This window comes from Psammomys obesus, unplaced genomic scaffold (assembly GCF_907164565.1).
Source record: "Psammomys obesus unplaced genomic scaffold, mPsaObe1.curated_primary_1811, whole genome shotgun sequence".
NCBI lineage: Eukaryota > Metazoa > Chordata > Mammalia > Rodentia > Muridae > Psammomys > Psammomys obesus.
This window is the reverse complement of record NW_026587216.1, coordinates 3,261,662-3,277,233: the sequence shown is the minus strand read 5'-3', so window position 1 is coordinate 3,277,233 and position 15,572 is coordinate 3,261,662. Positions and strand designations below refer to the sequence as shown.

The 15,572-nt window shown below is 43.3% G+C and overlaps 1 protein-coding gene across 2 annotated transcripts in view; it reads right to left on the bottom strand.

Annotated features, from left to right (window-relative positions):
* Positions 1–15,572, bottom strand: part of Ankrd55 (ankyrin repeat domain 55) — an 87,720-nt gene that overhangs the window by 10,524 nt on the left and 61,624 nt on the right. For both annotated transcript variants that reach the window (XM_055603570.1, XM_055603571.1), the window contains 3 exons: positions 15,134–15,318; positions 9,122–9,289; positions 3,938–4,599 (listed from right to left, as the gene is read on the bottom strand). In XM_055603570.1, the coding sequence (XP_055459545.1) occupies positions 3,938–4,599; positions 9,122–9,289; positions 15,134–15,318 (1,015 nt within the window). The remainder of the gene's footprint in view (positions 1–3,937; positions 4,600–9,121; positions 9,290–15,133; positions 15,319–15,572) is intronic.

Genomic DNA, 15,572 nt, shown 5'->3' with positions numbered 1-15,572 from the left:
GAAGAAGAAGAAGAAGAAGAAGAAGAAGAAGAAGAAGAAGAAGAAGAAGAAGAAGAAGAAGAAGAATTAAGTATGTATCGTGTGAAGCCCAAAGCTCATCTTTTAAGGACTCAAGAGCCATTTTCAAAGTACAGCTATCAAAATAATAAGACCAAAGCCTGTAAGGCTCTGTGGGAGAACAGCCTCCTAGCTTTGATCATCCCCCTCCAGTGAACATAGCTGGCCTAAGCTTGGTTACACCAGCCAGCTCTCTTGTGTCTTGTGTTTTACTAAGACTCCGTGCCTCCACCCACCCCCAGTCTTTTTTTGATTTGTTTAGAGACTGGCTGAAGAGGGCCTTAAACCCACTGAGTAGTGGAGGCTGGCACTGAGCTCCTGACTCTCCTGCTTTGACCCATCCTTTCAGTGGTAAGAGCACTAGGTGTCATCACACCTAGCCACCTATTTGCTTTTAATCAACTTTAAAAAGCATCAGTTTCGTGTTGGGCATGATGTCTTATGCATAGAATCCCAGGACTTACGAGGCCGAGGCGGGAGGATTGTGGTGAGTTCAAGGAATATACCTATGTATATTCTACACATATGTCTACACAGGAAATTCCAGAGATACAGGAAGAGACTGTCTCAAAAACGAATGAAAACAAGAATCGCCAGTTTTGGGAGTCACACAGCCAAAGGGTGTGTTCTTAAATCTCCCCTAGCATGGCTTAGACAGTATTTCTGATGTACAGCTTACAACGATTAATTTTTCACAGACTCTTTTTCACAGACTTGAGGTGAAGTTTTACTGAAGTTACCAACCATTCACTTGGGCTAGTGCAAATGTCTGGTGAGGGTCCCTGTGAGGTAAGGAGGCAAAGTTCCGCCCTCAGATCATGCTCATGGTGCTGTTCTGAGCACATGTCTCTGAGGAGTTGGGAAGTTGGATGATGCTTGCGGTAGCCACCTCACCTCCAGTCATCCGCGCCCCCCCCCCCCCCAGTCCACTGGCCCCGTAACGGCATAAGAACTCTCAAACTCTGGCTTGGGGGGGGGGGGGCGTGATCTGCGATTTCAGTTTCTGCCTCCTTGCTTTTTTTTTTTTTTAAACCAATCAATTCATTCTCTTTTGTAAACGCTCAGTTAAACAATTTGGTAAAGATAGACATGGGTAACATGCCGATTTTGACACGCTGAAACACCTACTCCCTCCTTTTGAGACAGTGTTTCACTAGCCCTCAAACTTACCATAGCCCTGCTTCAGCCTCCCAATTGCAATTACAAAACTATGCAACTGTAAATAAGTGCCTTCAGCTTCCTGTTACAGGTAGCTGAACCCAAACATCACTTACATTAAATAGGTGGGAAAATAACAGGACTGTCAAGTTTTCAAAGGTTTCTCCAAAGGAAGCATTATTAGCTTAGGCAGGCCAGAACTAACTCCAAAAAGAAGGCCCGACTGAAGCCTTAGCAGCCACCAAATTGCCAAAGGTGGTAGAGCTTCGTGTTCCCTCTTGAGCCTTTGCCAGCAACAGTGTAAAAACGTCATCCAGGCCACCATTCAAAACTCTCAGTACTCTGTAGAGCAAGCAAAATCCTGAGTGGTTTATCTCAGATATCAACAAGTAGCCTTCGTGTGTACATCCACAATTGTCCTGTGTTGGGACATATATGTGCATATGTATGTACACGAGACGAGCCACATTAGTCTTTAAAAGCTTCATGCACTAAACCTATGTCCATGATGGAGGAGTGGGGGGGGTCTAAGTTAGGATTTGAATGCTGTGGAGAGACACCCTGACCATGGCAACTCTTATAAAGGAAAACATTTAGTTGGGGCTGGCTTCCAGTTTCAGAGGCTTCGTCCCTTATCGTCATGGCGGGAAGCATGGTGGCACCCAGGCAGACATGGTGCTGGACAACGAGCTGGGAGTTCTACAGCAGCAAGAGAGCATCTGGACCTCAAAGCTCAACCCTAATGACCCACTCTCTCTAACAAGGCCACACCTCCTAATAGTGCCACTCCCTGATGACCAAGCTTTCAAACACAGGAGTCTATGGGGGCCTCTCCTACCTAAACCACCACAAGGGGTGGCTCGGTCGGTGAAGTATCTTTCAAATACAAGGGTCTGTGTTCCCCTGAACCCATGCAGAACCACTGGACGCACTGCTGTAATACTCCAAACTAGGGGTGTGGAGTCAGGAGACTCCTAGGGTTCATGGCCAGCTGGTTTAACTTCCCTGGTCAACTCTGGGTCAAGGAAAGACCCTGTCTAAAACAGGGAGATGGATGGGCTTTCTGAGGATGACATTCAAAACTGTCCCCTGACCAAGGCATCTGCATTCATGTGCACACACATGCATTAAAAAAAAATTACTAAGAAAAGTTCTACATCAAACAGAAACCTGACCCTTCCATATTTAAACACACACACACACACACACACACCCACACACACACACCCACACACACACACACACACACAGTTTCTCCTTTTTAAAACTTAGAAGTATGGGTTAAGTAAATATATAAGTTTCCCCTTTAACTCTAGTATAAGAAAAAAAAAACACCTGAAGTGTGTTGATAAGAAGGAAGTGATGTAAATAATTCTGAATTATACTTCGAACAGTGGCACCCAAGAGTGTGGTGGTTCCTCAGAGCCATTCAGTCAGTGTCCCACAAGAACGCTGGCTTCAATCTCTCAAGAGAAACCAGAATCTTTAGATTTTTTTTTTTTTTTATGTAAAATGTTACATTTTAAACACTGGCAATTGATTCATTTGAAAAACAAACCAAGGCACTATGTGAGTGAGCAGAGTTCAAAGCTGTACAGCCTCAGAATCCCTTGGGCAAGATGGCAGAAGTTTATAATCCGGCACTTGGAAGTGGCACATTAGGGGGCAACGTTATCTTCAGCCACGTAGTAAGTTCAATGCTAGTCTGCTCAAAAAGCAAACAGCCAAGTAAATTGCCATTGCATAACGTGATGCTTTATGTATAATGAGGAAGAATATTAATATATAATATTTGTATGCATATGAAAGGTTTTTAAAATTAATTTTTGAGAAAGGGCCTCACTACATAGACCAGGCTGGCCAGGACCTCACTATGTAGATCAGGCTGGCCTTGATGTACAGCTAGGGAATCCACCCACTACTGCCTTCCGAGTGCTGGGATTAATAGTGTGAACCAACAAACCGTACCAAAATTTAAGTTCTTTAGTATGATGATTATCACAAGGGGATATAAAACTAGTTCGTGTTTATTTGTAGAGATTATTTTGAAAGCTCAGAACAAGGTTGTTTGAGGGCAAAACAGCCACACAGAAAGGCTGAGACTCCTCCAAAGTGTCAGGAGATGGAGAGGGGGAAAGAGAGAGATTTCATGCTTTTAAGCCCAGACCTATACACAAGTGTGTAAAATGTATCTGCAAGCACAGGCAAGACCTGAGTGACACGGGTAGCTTTGGATGAGGGCAGAGGCAAGAGGGAGAACAGCCTTGCAGGCCTGCGTGTGTGGGGAGATCCAAGCCACGTGCAAATATGTCACCTTTCTACACAGCTGCAAACACAGTACTGGCATTTTCCTCACCAACAGTTTTGATGGGGTAGATTTTGGGTGGGGACCGAGTGATGGCTTAAACCACACAACTAATTACACAAGCCAATTAACGTTTTTGCAGATGAGAGTGCTACATAACTCCAGTAAAGAGCCCCTTTAGAGAAATACTTTTTTTTTTTTTTTTTTTTTTAGCCTCAGCCCACTCAGGGTGGAAAAGCTGAAAGTTCTCACTTTTCAGAAATCTTCAAACTGGAGTTGAGAGCAAAAATAAAGGTGCCTCTAGTCACCATTTGATTGCCTGTGTCTGCAGCCTCCCCTCGCTTGGCAGTTACCAGCTTAACTCTGTAGGAGCTACTCCTGACTGTGAGGGATGAGAAGAAGAACGTGAACCATTACCTGGCGAGGCATTATGTAGATGCGGAAGGTGTGGTGGCCCAGCGAGCTCCTGGTGACCGGGCTGGCCAACGCACAGCCTGTCTAGTAACTTATCAGAAGACACGGTCCAAGCCTTGCAGGAGAATATCTGCCTAGTGTCACCCTTCCAGGGATTTTCTGTTGCCCCCGGGCAGCCAGTCCTATTATTTAACAGGTCCTGTTCACTTCGGCTTTTCTGAGAGCGCTGGGCAGTTTGCTGAGGACCAGAGCTCAGGCCAGCATGGGAAGTGGTTCCATGGGAGGCTGTCAGGAAGTTATTGCCCAGCGTGATGGGTGGGAGACTCTGTGTTCTGATTGGTGGAAGCCCCTTCCGGGCCAGGGGTTTCTTTTCTGACAAGAAGTACTTTGAATTCTCTGAGGTCCTCTTCTTAAAGACGACCATAGCCACCTGGTCACCAGGCTGATCTTGGCAGTTGGTATCCACGGTGTTGTCAAAGGTGGTGATGATGTCATTGACTTCCGAGGTGTCCTCCTCCTTGTGTCTGTCCCTGCTCTGGTCCTTCTGATGGGATTTCTGTTCTTCTTTCTTGGTTTTGCAGAAGATCTGGTTGAGCACGCTGAATCGTCCTTCTTTCTTTTGGGGTACACTGTTCTGGGAAGGAAGAGGTCGAGTAGCCTCTGCTCTAGAGAAACAGAAAAGAACGGAAATGCCATGGGAGGACAGGAAACGGGGGAGAGAACAAGATAACGGATACTCCAACCCCATTCCACCTACTTGATTAGCTAGCCCACAGATGACCACAGTCCCCAAGACAAGGTTTCTCAAGGATTCCCATCTTCGATTATAGGAATCCCCATCTTCTATTCCTTGCAGAGGTGGTACCTCAACATCTCTCTCTCTCTTTCTCTCTCTCTCTCTCTGAGATGGGGACTCTCTACATAAGATAGCCTCAAACTCATAATCTTTTTGCTTCAGCCTCCTGAGAACCGTTCTTATGGGCATGTTCTACCCACATCTCTCAGGGGTTGGATTCACTCCCAATTTTTTGTCCTTTGACAGTGTTGTCCATGCACGTGATGTAATGCTCTAAGGTATGCAATCAATTCTAGTCATTTCACCCCAATTCCTCTCTCCCTCATCCCCTCCATCTTCTCCTGAACCTTTTTTTTTTCTTCTTTTTTTTCTTTCCAGCACTTCCAGTGAAGTTAATCTGGGTTTCTTGCATGAGTGTGGGAGAGAAGTTATTACTGGAACATGAGCAACTTATCATGGTTACACCACCGGAGAAAATGACAGCCTATCCACCTAACTAGTGATTGCAGATAATTCCTTAGGGAGGATCCCTCCCCATTCATGATGAAATGTTGACAGGCCCCATCTCGCATAACCAGTGTAGTTATGCAGATAACTACATCAGGGCAATGACTGTGTTATATTCAGAAGATATCTCTTTGCCCGCCATCTTTCAAACTTTTGGCGCTTATATTCTCGCTCCTTTTCTGTTATGTTCCTTGAGCCTGGAAGGGGCTGACACAGCCATCCTGTTTAAGACCCCCCCCCCTATACTCCACCATTGTTTATTTTTGGCTCTCTGGCCACTTATGGGTTTCTGTATCATCTTCCATATGGGCTATTTTCTCTTTCTTCCTTCCCCCTCCTTTCCCCCTTCTATTACTCTCTTTTCCTTCTGTCTCTCCTTCTCCTCCACCCTCATTCTCCTCTCTCTACATTCGGAGGCTAAAGGTGGATGTTTTGTGTCTTCCTCTGTGTCTGTCAAACCTTATTTATTTAGTCTTTAACCCTTATTTATGATGGTATGTATAAAAGAGAGTTCTCTGAAAGAAGCAGTATCTCCCGCTGACCCTTCTGTAATTAACGGATTGAAACATCGGTCATTGCAGAGGGTTTGAGATGTTTCATGTCCAGAGCCAAAATATCTCAGGACATTTTTATCCCCTTTAGTAGCCACTGACTGCCCTCCTCTGTTGGTGGCTATTAGGTAAATCCTGTGGAAAGACAAACTGACACCTAGCTTCTATCAACCAAGAGCCTAAGAATGTCAGCTGGTACCTGAGGCCCATACTAGAAATTTCCCTGTTCTGTCCTAATCTGCCTACCAAATGCTTCTATCGATGTATTTGCAAGGTGCCTTGATTTGCAACTTTCTTGGCTCTGTTTCTGTGAGAACTTCATCTTGGCACATGGACTTTGAGGTAAGCTAAATCTTGTCCCCAGGCTATGGCAGTTCATATTTGGCTCCAGAATAAACCACCTCTGATCTCGTTTGAGGTGAGAGCTGTGCTTTTATGCTGATATCTGTGTGTGTTTAGTGTATGTAAAGGCGGGTACTTCCATGTCAGGGCTGTCTGTGGGGGTCAGAGGGCAACTTTGTGAATCTGATTCTCCCTTTGACCTTTAAGTGGGCTCCTAAGACAGAACTTGGACATAAGCTTGCATGGCAAGCCACTTTACCTACTGAACCATGTCTCTGGCCTAACCTCATTTTATTATCTATCTATCTATCTGTTTATCTCTATTATTTATTTATTTATTTATCCACTTATTTGAGGCAGGGCCTCTTACTGAATCTGGAGCTTGCTTATTCAGCTGGATTGGCTGGTCAGCAAGCCACAGACACATGCTGTCTGCATTTCCCCAGAACTGGGATTGCAGCTGTGGGCTACTATGCCTGGCTTCTTCATGGTTGCTAAGGGCTCATACTCAGGTCCTTATGTTTGTTGCTCAGCGTTTACTGACATAACCACCTCCTCCAGAGGGTAAATTCTTTCAATTTCCTCATGGCAATATGTTTTCAACTAACAATGATTTGAGCTGAAAATAGCCTAATGTGACAGTCAGCAGTGGCGTATGAAGTGTGAGGTGTGAGTTCAGGTCTCACATGGCAGAAAGAGGCTGGGAGCTGCAGACGTGACCTGGTTCTTATGTTCTCTTTGAGTGAGAGACCCCAAGGAGCCCAGCAGCACTGACAATATGAACCCTAGAATCTTGCTCATTTTTATACCGTTTGCTCTTTGTTTTTCTTTCACGTCTGAAAAAGAAAGTCTAACTATGGTTATGAAAAATACTCTACTAAAGGAAACAGGTGAAGAAGACTTAAAGTTTGAGCTCCAGTGGGAGAGGAAGTTGTGAGTGCCAGAGGTTGGGTGTGGCAGATGTGAGCAATGCTCAGTTCACAAGCAAACACAAATGCAGAAAGGTCAGTGGCAGCTTTTGGTGGGCTGGCTCAAGCTGAGTTTCCCTGAGGCGTTGTTCTCTTTTAGTTCTTTGGAAAGTCTAATGCTTTCCGCAATAGGAATCAACCATGAAATTGGACCCATGGGCAGCTGCCAAGAGGGAGACTGTGATGTTACTCTTTGGAATGAGATACTGTATGTTTGAAAAACACCAGCACTAAATTTGGATGCAGATAATAGATGTTTTTTTTTTTTTCACTATGAATTTTTGTTCATAGTTAGGCAAATTTGTCTATATAAAATATATATCCATTTATATTTTAAATTGTTAATCTATTTTTATCTCCCTTTCACCATGGCAATCACATGATCAAATGAATGACTGCCCCAAATGGAGATTATCCAAGTTCCTCAAGTAGACACGTAGCTACTTAATGTGAATGATGGAACAACACAAGGAATTCTGCAAATACTTACTGATCATAAGAAATAAAGGCTGTCGAGATTGTGAATCTCATTGGTGGTGGTATATTAGTAACTGAGAAAAGGAAAAAGCTGACTAAAATTTGTATTTATCGTCTTCACATTTTTTACTCAGAATAGTCTCTGAACTGATGCAGAGATATTTTGTTATCCTGGATTTACAAATGAAACACTTTAGTGCTTTTAAACACATATTCTACTTGGTTTGAAATCAAATGGCTGGGACAGTTTTTGTTTTTTTAAATTGATTTTTATATTTTAAAACACATTTATATATTTCTATAATTTATACTTTACTTTTGTCTTGTACTTTGAGTGTGCTGTTGATTGAACATTTCATTAAAGCAACTGCCCATCAGCTTCGTCAATGTCAGTCCGAAATAAGCATAGCACCTATGGCTGACACGCTCTGTTTGGAAAAACAGTGCTTAACCTGAATTTTGTTCTCGGACAGTAACCCAGTAGATCCGATGACATTTTGTTGTCTTGATGTTTCATCCCTCTCCACTCTGACCCCTGTAGATTTCAGAATTCTGATGTCGAAAGCTTGCACAGGTTTGCATGGGACAGAGCCTAGAGGGACACAAAACCTGTGGACTGAATGGTAGTCTGTCCTAGTGTGACGAGAGGAGGGAAGATTTTGGTGCTATTAAGTTTTCTCTTCATTGGTACTGGGCTTTGACCAGACGAAACTTCTGTACCACGGTGTAAGCGTCACTCAAAGTTGACTTAATTGCCAAGAATGTAATTGATTTGCCAAGAATGTACAGTGCTGATCTTCTTCTTTTTTTGAAAATGGCATCGTTAGTGAAATTAAAAGTTATATATTAATTCATTTATATATAATTCATTTATATATATATATTCAGCTACAATACTGTTTTAATTTAAAAATGGTTTTTATTCTAACATGTAGAATCACATGCATTATTACTTAAATAACAAAACAGATATTTTGTTAAAATTTTTCTCAATTCAGTATTTTGACACCATAATTGTGATGGATGTAACTCAGACTTTAATGGCTCTTTGGCATCTTCAGAAAAATTTGAGAGTATAAAATGATCTTGAGAAAAAGTGATTTTGGCAGAAGGAGGAAGAAGAAAGGCAGAGGAAGAGGAGGTTTAAGTCATATGGACCATAGCGGATGGAGTCAAGCTTGTTACTCTTTTCACATTCCACATAATAAAGACATTTCCCTTTATGTTAGATGACAGCAAACACACATAATTAATTGGATGATTAATAGTGTCACTTATGTAATTCTCATACTATAAAATTTCCATGGCCAGCTAGATGGCTCGGTGGATAAAAATATCTGTCACCAAGCCTGATGACCTGAGTTCTGGCCCTGGAACTCACATAATGGAAGCAGAGAAACTCCTGAAAGCTGTTCCCCGACCTCTACATGCATGCCTCTCCTCTCTCACACACACACACTATTATTATGGCTGGTTTTGCATGTTGATGGCTTATGAAAACATTAATGTTATCAATCTTCGAGAGGAAGACACTAGCTAAACTCACCGGCCTTCTTGGGAGAGGAGCCTGACACAGGCTGTATGACCGCAGTACAGGGCGTAGGCCAGGGGCGTGCTCTCGTTAATGTCCCTCAGGTTACAGTCCATGCCCAAGTCCAGCAGGGACTGGACACACTCTGCCTTTCCAGCAGCTGCAGCCCAGTGCAGGGGTGTCCTGGGGGAGTGACACAGAAGAGACACGACTGAGTCAGAGCCTGTCTGGCTGCTTAGCCATGGCTGGCTTCCACCCAGAGTCAGGCTGAAGGAGGAGGACAATCCCATTGTCATCTAAAGTCTGAGATGTTATGCATGGACCTGGGGTGCAGAGGCAAGGGCGTGAGCATCCTCTCTGCCTTCCCATCTCTGCTCTTCCTGGGAATTTCCTAGAAGAGGAAGTATGAGTAATTTTAAGGCCCTTTATACACAGTGCCAACTGCCTTCCAGGAATGCTGACTCCGTTTACCCTCTTACAGCTGAGTCCTTACTCCTTGAACGCCAAGTATGTCACCATCATAAAATCTTTGTTAACTGTTTCCTTTTGTATTTCTTTACCAGTATGGTTGAATTCGCTATCTGAATTTCTTTATTGAAATCACCTTTAATGCCATTTGTTAATTTTTGCTTTTTTTTTTTTTTTAAAGTAGATGCTCACTTTGTAGCACAGACTAGCCTTGAATATATAACCCTCTTGCCTCAGCCTCCCGAGAGCTGCGGTTATAGGCATGTGCCACTGTAGACAGTTCTACTGTCTATTTTCCTATTAGAGTATTAATGTTTTTCTTACTAATTTATATGGGCTCTTTACATATTAAAGATACTGATCATTTATAGGTCATCTATAAACATTTCAAATTTTTTTGTTCAATCTTTACATTTTTAGTGATTTTTCTATAAAAAGTGGAAAGCAGTCACATTTAATTACATTTCATTTTATCTCTTTCATGTTTAGAAAGTCCTTTCTTAACAAGAAAATAGATAATCGCCAATACTTAACCACTTGTTAAATTGTAAAAGTAATATTTTCTTAATAAAATAAAGAGGAGTCAGAAAATAGGAGGAAATATTTGCGAACCACATGTGCAACAAAAGGCTTATAATCCCAATGTGTAACAAGTTTCGAACTGAATGATAAGAAAAGAGATTGATTAGAAAAATAGTAGAGGGTCAGAATAGACATTTCACCAAGACAGATATGTGGGTAGTAAGATGCCCAGGAAAAGTGCCACAGGCTCAAAAAGTGCTTTGTCAAGCCAGTTTGGTGGCACCCAAAACTGGTTGGGTGCAGCACCCAGGAGGTGAAGGGTGAGGATTTCTGTGAGTTTGGGGCCAACCTGGGCTACATAGTGAGTTCCAGGTATATCTGCCCTACAGAGCGAGACCCTACCTCCAGAACAACAAAACTGTTACAAGGAAAAAGCAAATAAAAATGGCAAGGAGATACTATGTGCCTGTAAAAATGATTAAAATAAGACAAAATCCAACAAAGCCTGGTGCTGGTAAAAATGCAGAAGACCTGGAATTTGCCCACAGTCTCAGTGGAAGCTTTAGCGAGTTAAATATACCTTGTGTAGCTACGTCACCTGGAAATCCCACTTCTGGATATCTAGGTAGAGAAATGGAAACTTAACATAAAAGGCCACTCTCAAATGTTTGTATCAACTGCATTTATAACTTCCCCAAACTGAAAGCAAGCCGCCTTCCTTCTTGGTCATGGATAAAGCCGCCAATGGATAAACAGATTGTGCTTTCTCTCTACTATGGAGTATAACCCAATGAGTGGAGATGACTTTCTCGGGCATTCTGCTAAGCGACGCGAGCCAGTCTCAAAAGGTCCCATAGCGACTTTCCCCCTTTTAAAAGTGTGAAATCTGAAGTGCTCTGAGCACTGACATGTGGACATCATAACTAATTCCCATGCCTGACCCTGTATGACAGGTCAGAGCTAAAGTTCAAGTGCTCTTAAAATGCCGTGTGCAATTACCCTCAGGCTATGTATTTAAACACGTTTTGTGCTTAGACTTGGTTTAATTTCAAGACGTCTCATTACGTGCACGAAAGTCTTCTCAAACCCAACAATTCAGAAATCTGAACCACTTCCCATTGCAGCACGCTGGCGAAGGGGCAGGCAACCCGCAGTCACATGTATGTGACATTCTGAAAGGAACACGCTATAGAGAGAACTAATCTGTGGTTGCCGGGGCCGAGGACGGGGGCGTGTGTCGTCCTGACGAGGCAACACTGGAATTAAAGGAGTTGTTCTAAATTTCTCTTTGGGTTGGTGCATAGTCTATAGTCTATCCAAGTTAAAGCTCAAAGATGCACCAATTTTAAAAAAGAAACCAGTATTTTCTTCTATATTTATTTGGATTAAACATAAGAAATGTGGTTTGGCATAGTGCTCACTTTTGTAATCTCTTTATAATTTCATTATCGGAAGCAGAGGCAGCAAGATTAGACGTTTGAGGCCAGCCGAGGTTATACAGTGAATTCATATCTCTAGGTATGCGCAGTATATGCTTTTATAACATGTGACCAACTTGTCTCAAACCACTTATTAATGTGACTATCTGTTCTCTTTCTTTCTTTCTTTCTTTCTTTCTTTCTTTCTTTCTTTCTTTCTTTCTTTCTTTCTTTCTTTCTTTCTTTCCTTCCTTCCTTCCTTCCTTCCTTCCTTCCTTTTGGCTTTTTTTGAGACAGGGTTTTTCTGTGTTGCCCTGGCCACCCTGGAACTCACTCTGTAGACCAGGCTAACCTTGAACCCAGGGATTAGCCTGCTTCTGCCTACTGAGTGCTGGGGTTAAAGGCGTGTGCCGCCACCACCCTCAGCCTTTGTGACCGTATATTCTTTTCACTTCTTTTCTCTTCTGGAAAGGCACGGTTGACTTTGTATTTGACCTTGGGGAAGAGGTATGGCAAGGTAAATATGACAGATGATGTTTCCTGCTTCCAGAAGCCAGGCTCAAAACCAGAAGCAAAAATAGTCATGGCAGGCCTCTCCTCATTCTAGGGCCTGTGGCCTGGTAGAAGGGCATGCCAGAGAGAGCCAAACTTCAGGCCTAGGAGCACCTGGAGGTAGGGAGAGAAGGGCCTTGGACCAGAGTGCCTGGAGAGTGTTTGGGTACTAGGTCCCCACACTCAGATTGTGTTATCTGCCTGTTAAACACCCCTCTCCATTTTATGACACCTCAGAGCAGTGGTTCTCCACCTTCTGAATGCTGTGACTCCAATATAGCCCCTCATGTTATGGTAACCCCAACCACAAAATTATTTTTGTTGCTACATCATAATTACTATGAATTGTAATGCAAATATCTGTTACACAGGATATATGTACGCTATGTGACCCCAGAGGGGTCACAACTCACAGATTGAGAGCCACTGCCTTAGAGCACTGTCTTATCAATACAGGGATCTGTCCCATCGCGTGTCTGAATGTGGCAGGTAAAATTTGTTCCAGTCTGCACAAGAGCATTCTCCAGACAATAAGGCGACAGTGGAATAGTCTCTCCATTTAGGGGAAAAATTGCCAATAAATCCAGTTGATAGAGGACTGAACATTGGTCCAGTCAGGCTTACCAACATGCAACAATTCACGTTGAAGGTTTGTGAAATAAACCCTGCCTTACACTTGGCAAGACCAGATGTTTCAGCTCCTCTGGCTGCCGTGGAAGGGGTATGGAGAAACAAGAGGAATGCAATGACAATCACCGATTCACATCCTGAGCGCCTCGGGGGCAAATGTGTGTCACAGAGTCTGTGTTGTCTGAGCTACAGTCCCTTTCCCGTTTAGAGGCTGGAGGATCAGCCCGCAGGCCCAGCAGGCTGGCCTCGGCCACCACCGTAACGAGGAGCTGTGATTTAAAGCAGAGACCAGCATTGGATGATGTGGTCTCTGGCTGGTGGGAGATGACAGGTGGGAGGGCGCAGGAGTGCCCCATCTCTGAGTGGCTAAGGGTTGATTTGTGAAGCCTGTAAACATCCTTGGAGAATTCCCAGAATTATGCAGGGAGGAGAATGTGATAAAAGGCTGTCCTCCCCGAAGAGAAATGAGTTGTTTACTGAAGTGAATAATGACCTTATGGACTGATGAAATTTGGGACATGGGACATTTAAAACATGCAGGCTACTTCTGCATTATTAGTGACATGGCATTAATCTTAGGTGAGTGCTATAATATTTAAAACGCCATAGATTTATTATGTGATTTAGTTTTCTCCCCACATTTATTTATTGTGTGTGGGTATCTTTGTGTGTGCTTGTGGACCATGGTGCTTTTATGGAGATCAGAGGATGACTTTGTGGGAATCAGTTCCCTCCTGTCATTATATAGGCTACAACTAAGTTTATCTGACTTGGTGACAAGTCTGAGCCATCTTCTGAGCCATCCTGCTGACACTTTTTATGGGGTGTTTTTGTTGTTGTTTTTCCAGATAGGGTTTCTCGGTGTAGCCTTGGCTTTCCTGGACTTGCTTTGTAGACCAGGCTGGTCTCGAACTCACAGAGATCCTCCTGCCTCTGCCTCCCTGAGTGCTGGGATCACAGGGGTGCATCACTGTACCTGGCTTAAATGGAGTGTTTTTGAGACAGAGTCTCATGCCGTAGCCTCCAGTTTGTGAACTCCTACCTCAGCCTCTCTGAGAGCTATGGTTCCAAGGCTATAGCACTATTGCCTGCTCTCTGATGTGCTCTAACACATAGGCACACGGGTGCTCCACATTCCCCCCCCCTCGCCTTCCTTCCCCTACCCATCTCCCATTGCAATCTTATTTTTCTTCTCTTCCTATAAAATCTTTCATTAGGAAAGTCTTCACTAGAAAATTAAAAGGAGAAAAGAGGTCCCAAGATGCCTTAGGCATATTATGGTTTTGAACATTTCAACTATTAACAGAAACTCATAGTTTCATGGAAAAGACAGTTTCATGTTCAGCATAAGAATGCAAGAATGGCTTAAGCAGTGGTTTGGAGCAGGGCACAAGCCCCCTGGAAACTGTACTTCTCTTCTCATCCTGCCTAATCATCTGCATTGATTTTCCTCTCTAGGTTTTCTTTCTTCCCTGAGGCCCAGGAAAATGAATTTTCTTCACTGGATGTGTGGTTCTGCAAAATGGGGAAGCATCTATTCAGAGCTGGTTCTCACAGCATTTTGAAGTAGGCAAACTTCCTCTCTTCTCTTAATGCTAAGATATGTTCCTTCTCTTTATGGATCTTTTACTTCCCGTCTCATCTTACTGGCATCCCTCTTTCTTACCTTCCCAGGATCAACGCCTGGTCTTAGGAAGAAGTATACTTCAGTTTTAATTAAAATCACCATGCTAACCATTTCTGCCTTACGAGACCTGTGAGGGACATAAGACACACACCCACCCAGAGGCCCACTAAAAGGAGTCCAGATATCCGGTGAGGTACTCCTGGGGGCCATCGAAGATTGGGACAGCCTCATTTCTTACTTTAACAGAAGATGGCAATACAAGCTCAGACAGCTTCTAATTCTTACACTTACTTTCAATAGCTTTGCTTGTTATTTTTTTTCCTTATATTTCCATGGTGCCTAAACTAGAGTTAGGAAGTGTATCACGGTAGGTGATGGACCCAGACTACTTTTCCAGCCAATAACATTATCATCAACGACTGAAAAGAAAATCCTCAGTAGTATGGTTTGTGGTTATAAATTAAAATACTTCTCATACTCGATTCTCTGGATAAGAGATTGTTGGCATTATGATACAACTCAGGAGCAACGAAGAACCATAGCTCAACAACAACAAAACCCTGAGAATACTTCGTGCATTCAGTGAAAAGCGGAAAAGGTGATGACAGTGCTGTAGTCACAACTTCTCTCCATAACAATGATTTTTCCTCCTCTTACTAAAATAGACCCAGGCTTGATGTCACAAGCTCATGTGTTACCAGCAATAAGGATCTAGTAGGAAAGGAGAGCGCCTCCAACATCTTATTCTAAAATTAACATTAGGGGAAGATGACTGGTAGTTCCCAGCACTTTCTGAGTCGCCATGGATACCTGTCATCCACATCCAGAGCCTGCAGGTTACACTCAGGGACTTTTGCCAGATCGTTAATAATGTCACCGAAACCTGAAGCTGCCGCGATGTGGACACACGTCTTCCCGCTGTCATCGTCGTAGTTGATGATGGATGGGCCCTGGTGATGACTCAGAATGATGGAGCACAGGATTCTATTTCCGCTCTGCAAAAAGAGCCAGAGAAAACCCACCATGAACAACCCCCTCTTTCTCTCTCCTGGCTTCTCAGAAGTTCAGATAACAACTTAGCTTGGCTTCAGTGAGGTGTTGCTTAAACGTGGTAACCCCATTTTGATTTTCAGTTTGTTCTCTTGGGGCCAGTGCAGAAACCTAATCCCTAGCAATTGCCGCCTACGATTTGCACTTAAGTTCTTCAGCAAATTTCCATTTATCGAAATTCTCTGCCAGGTGTCTTGTC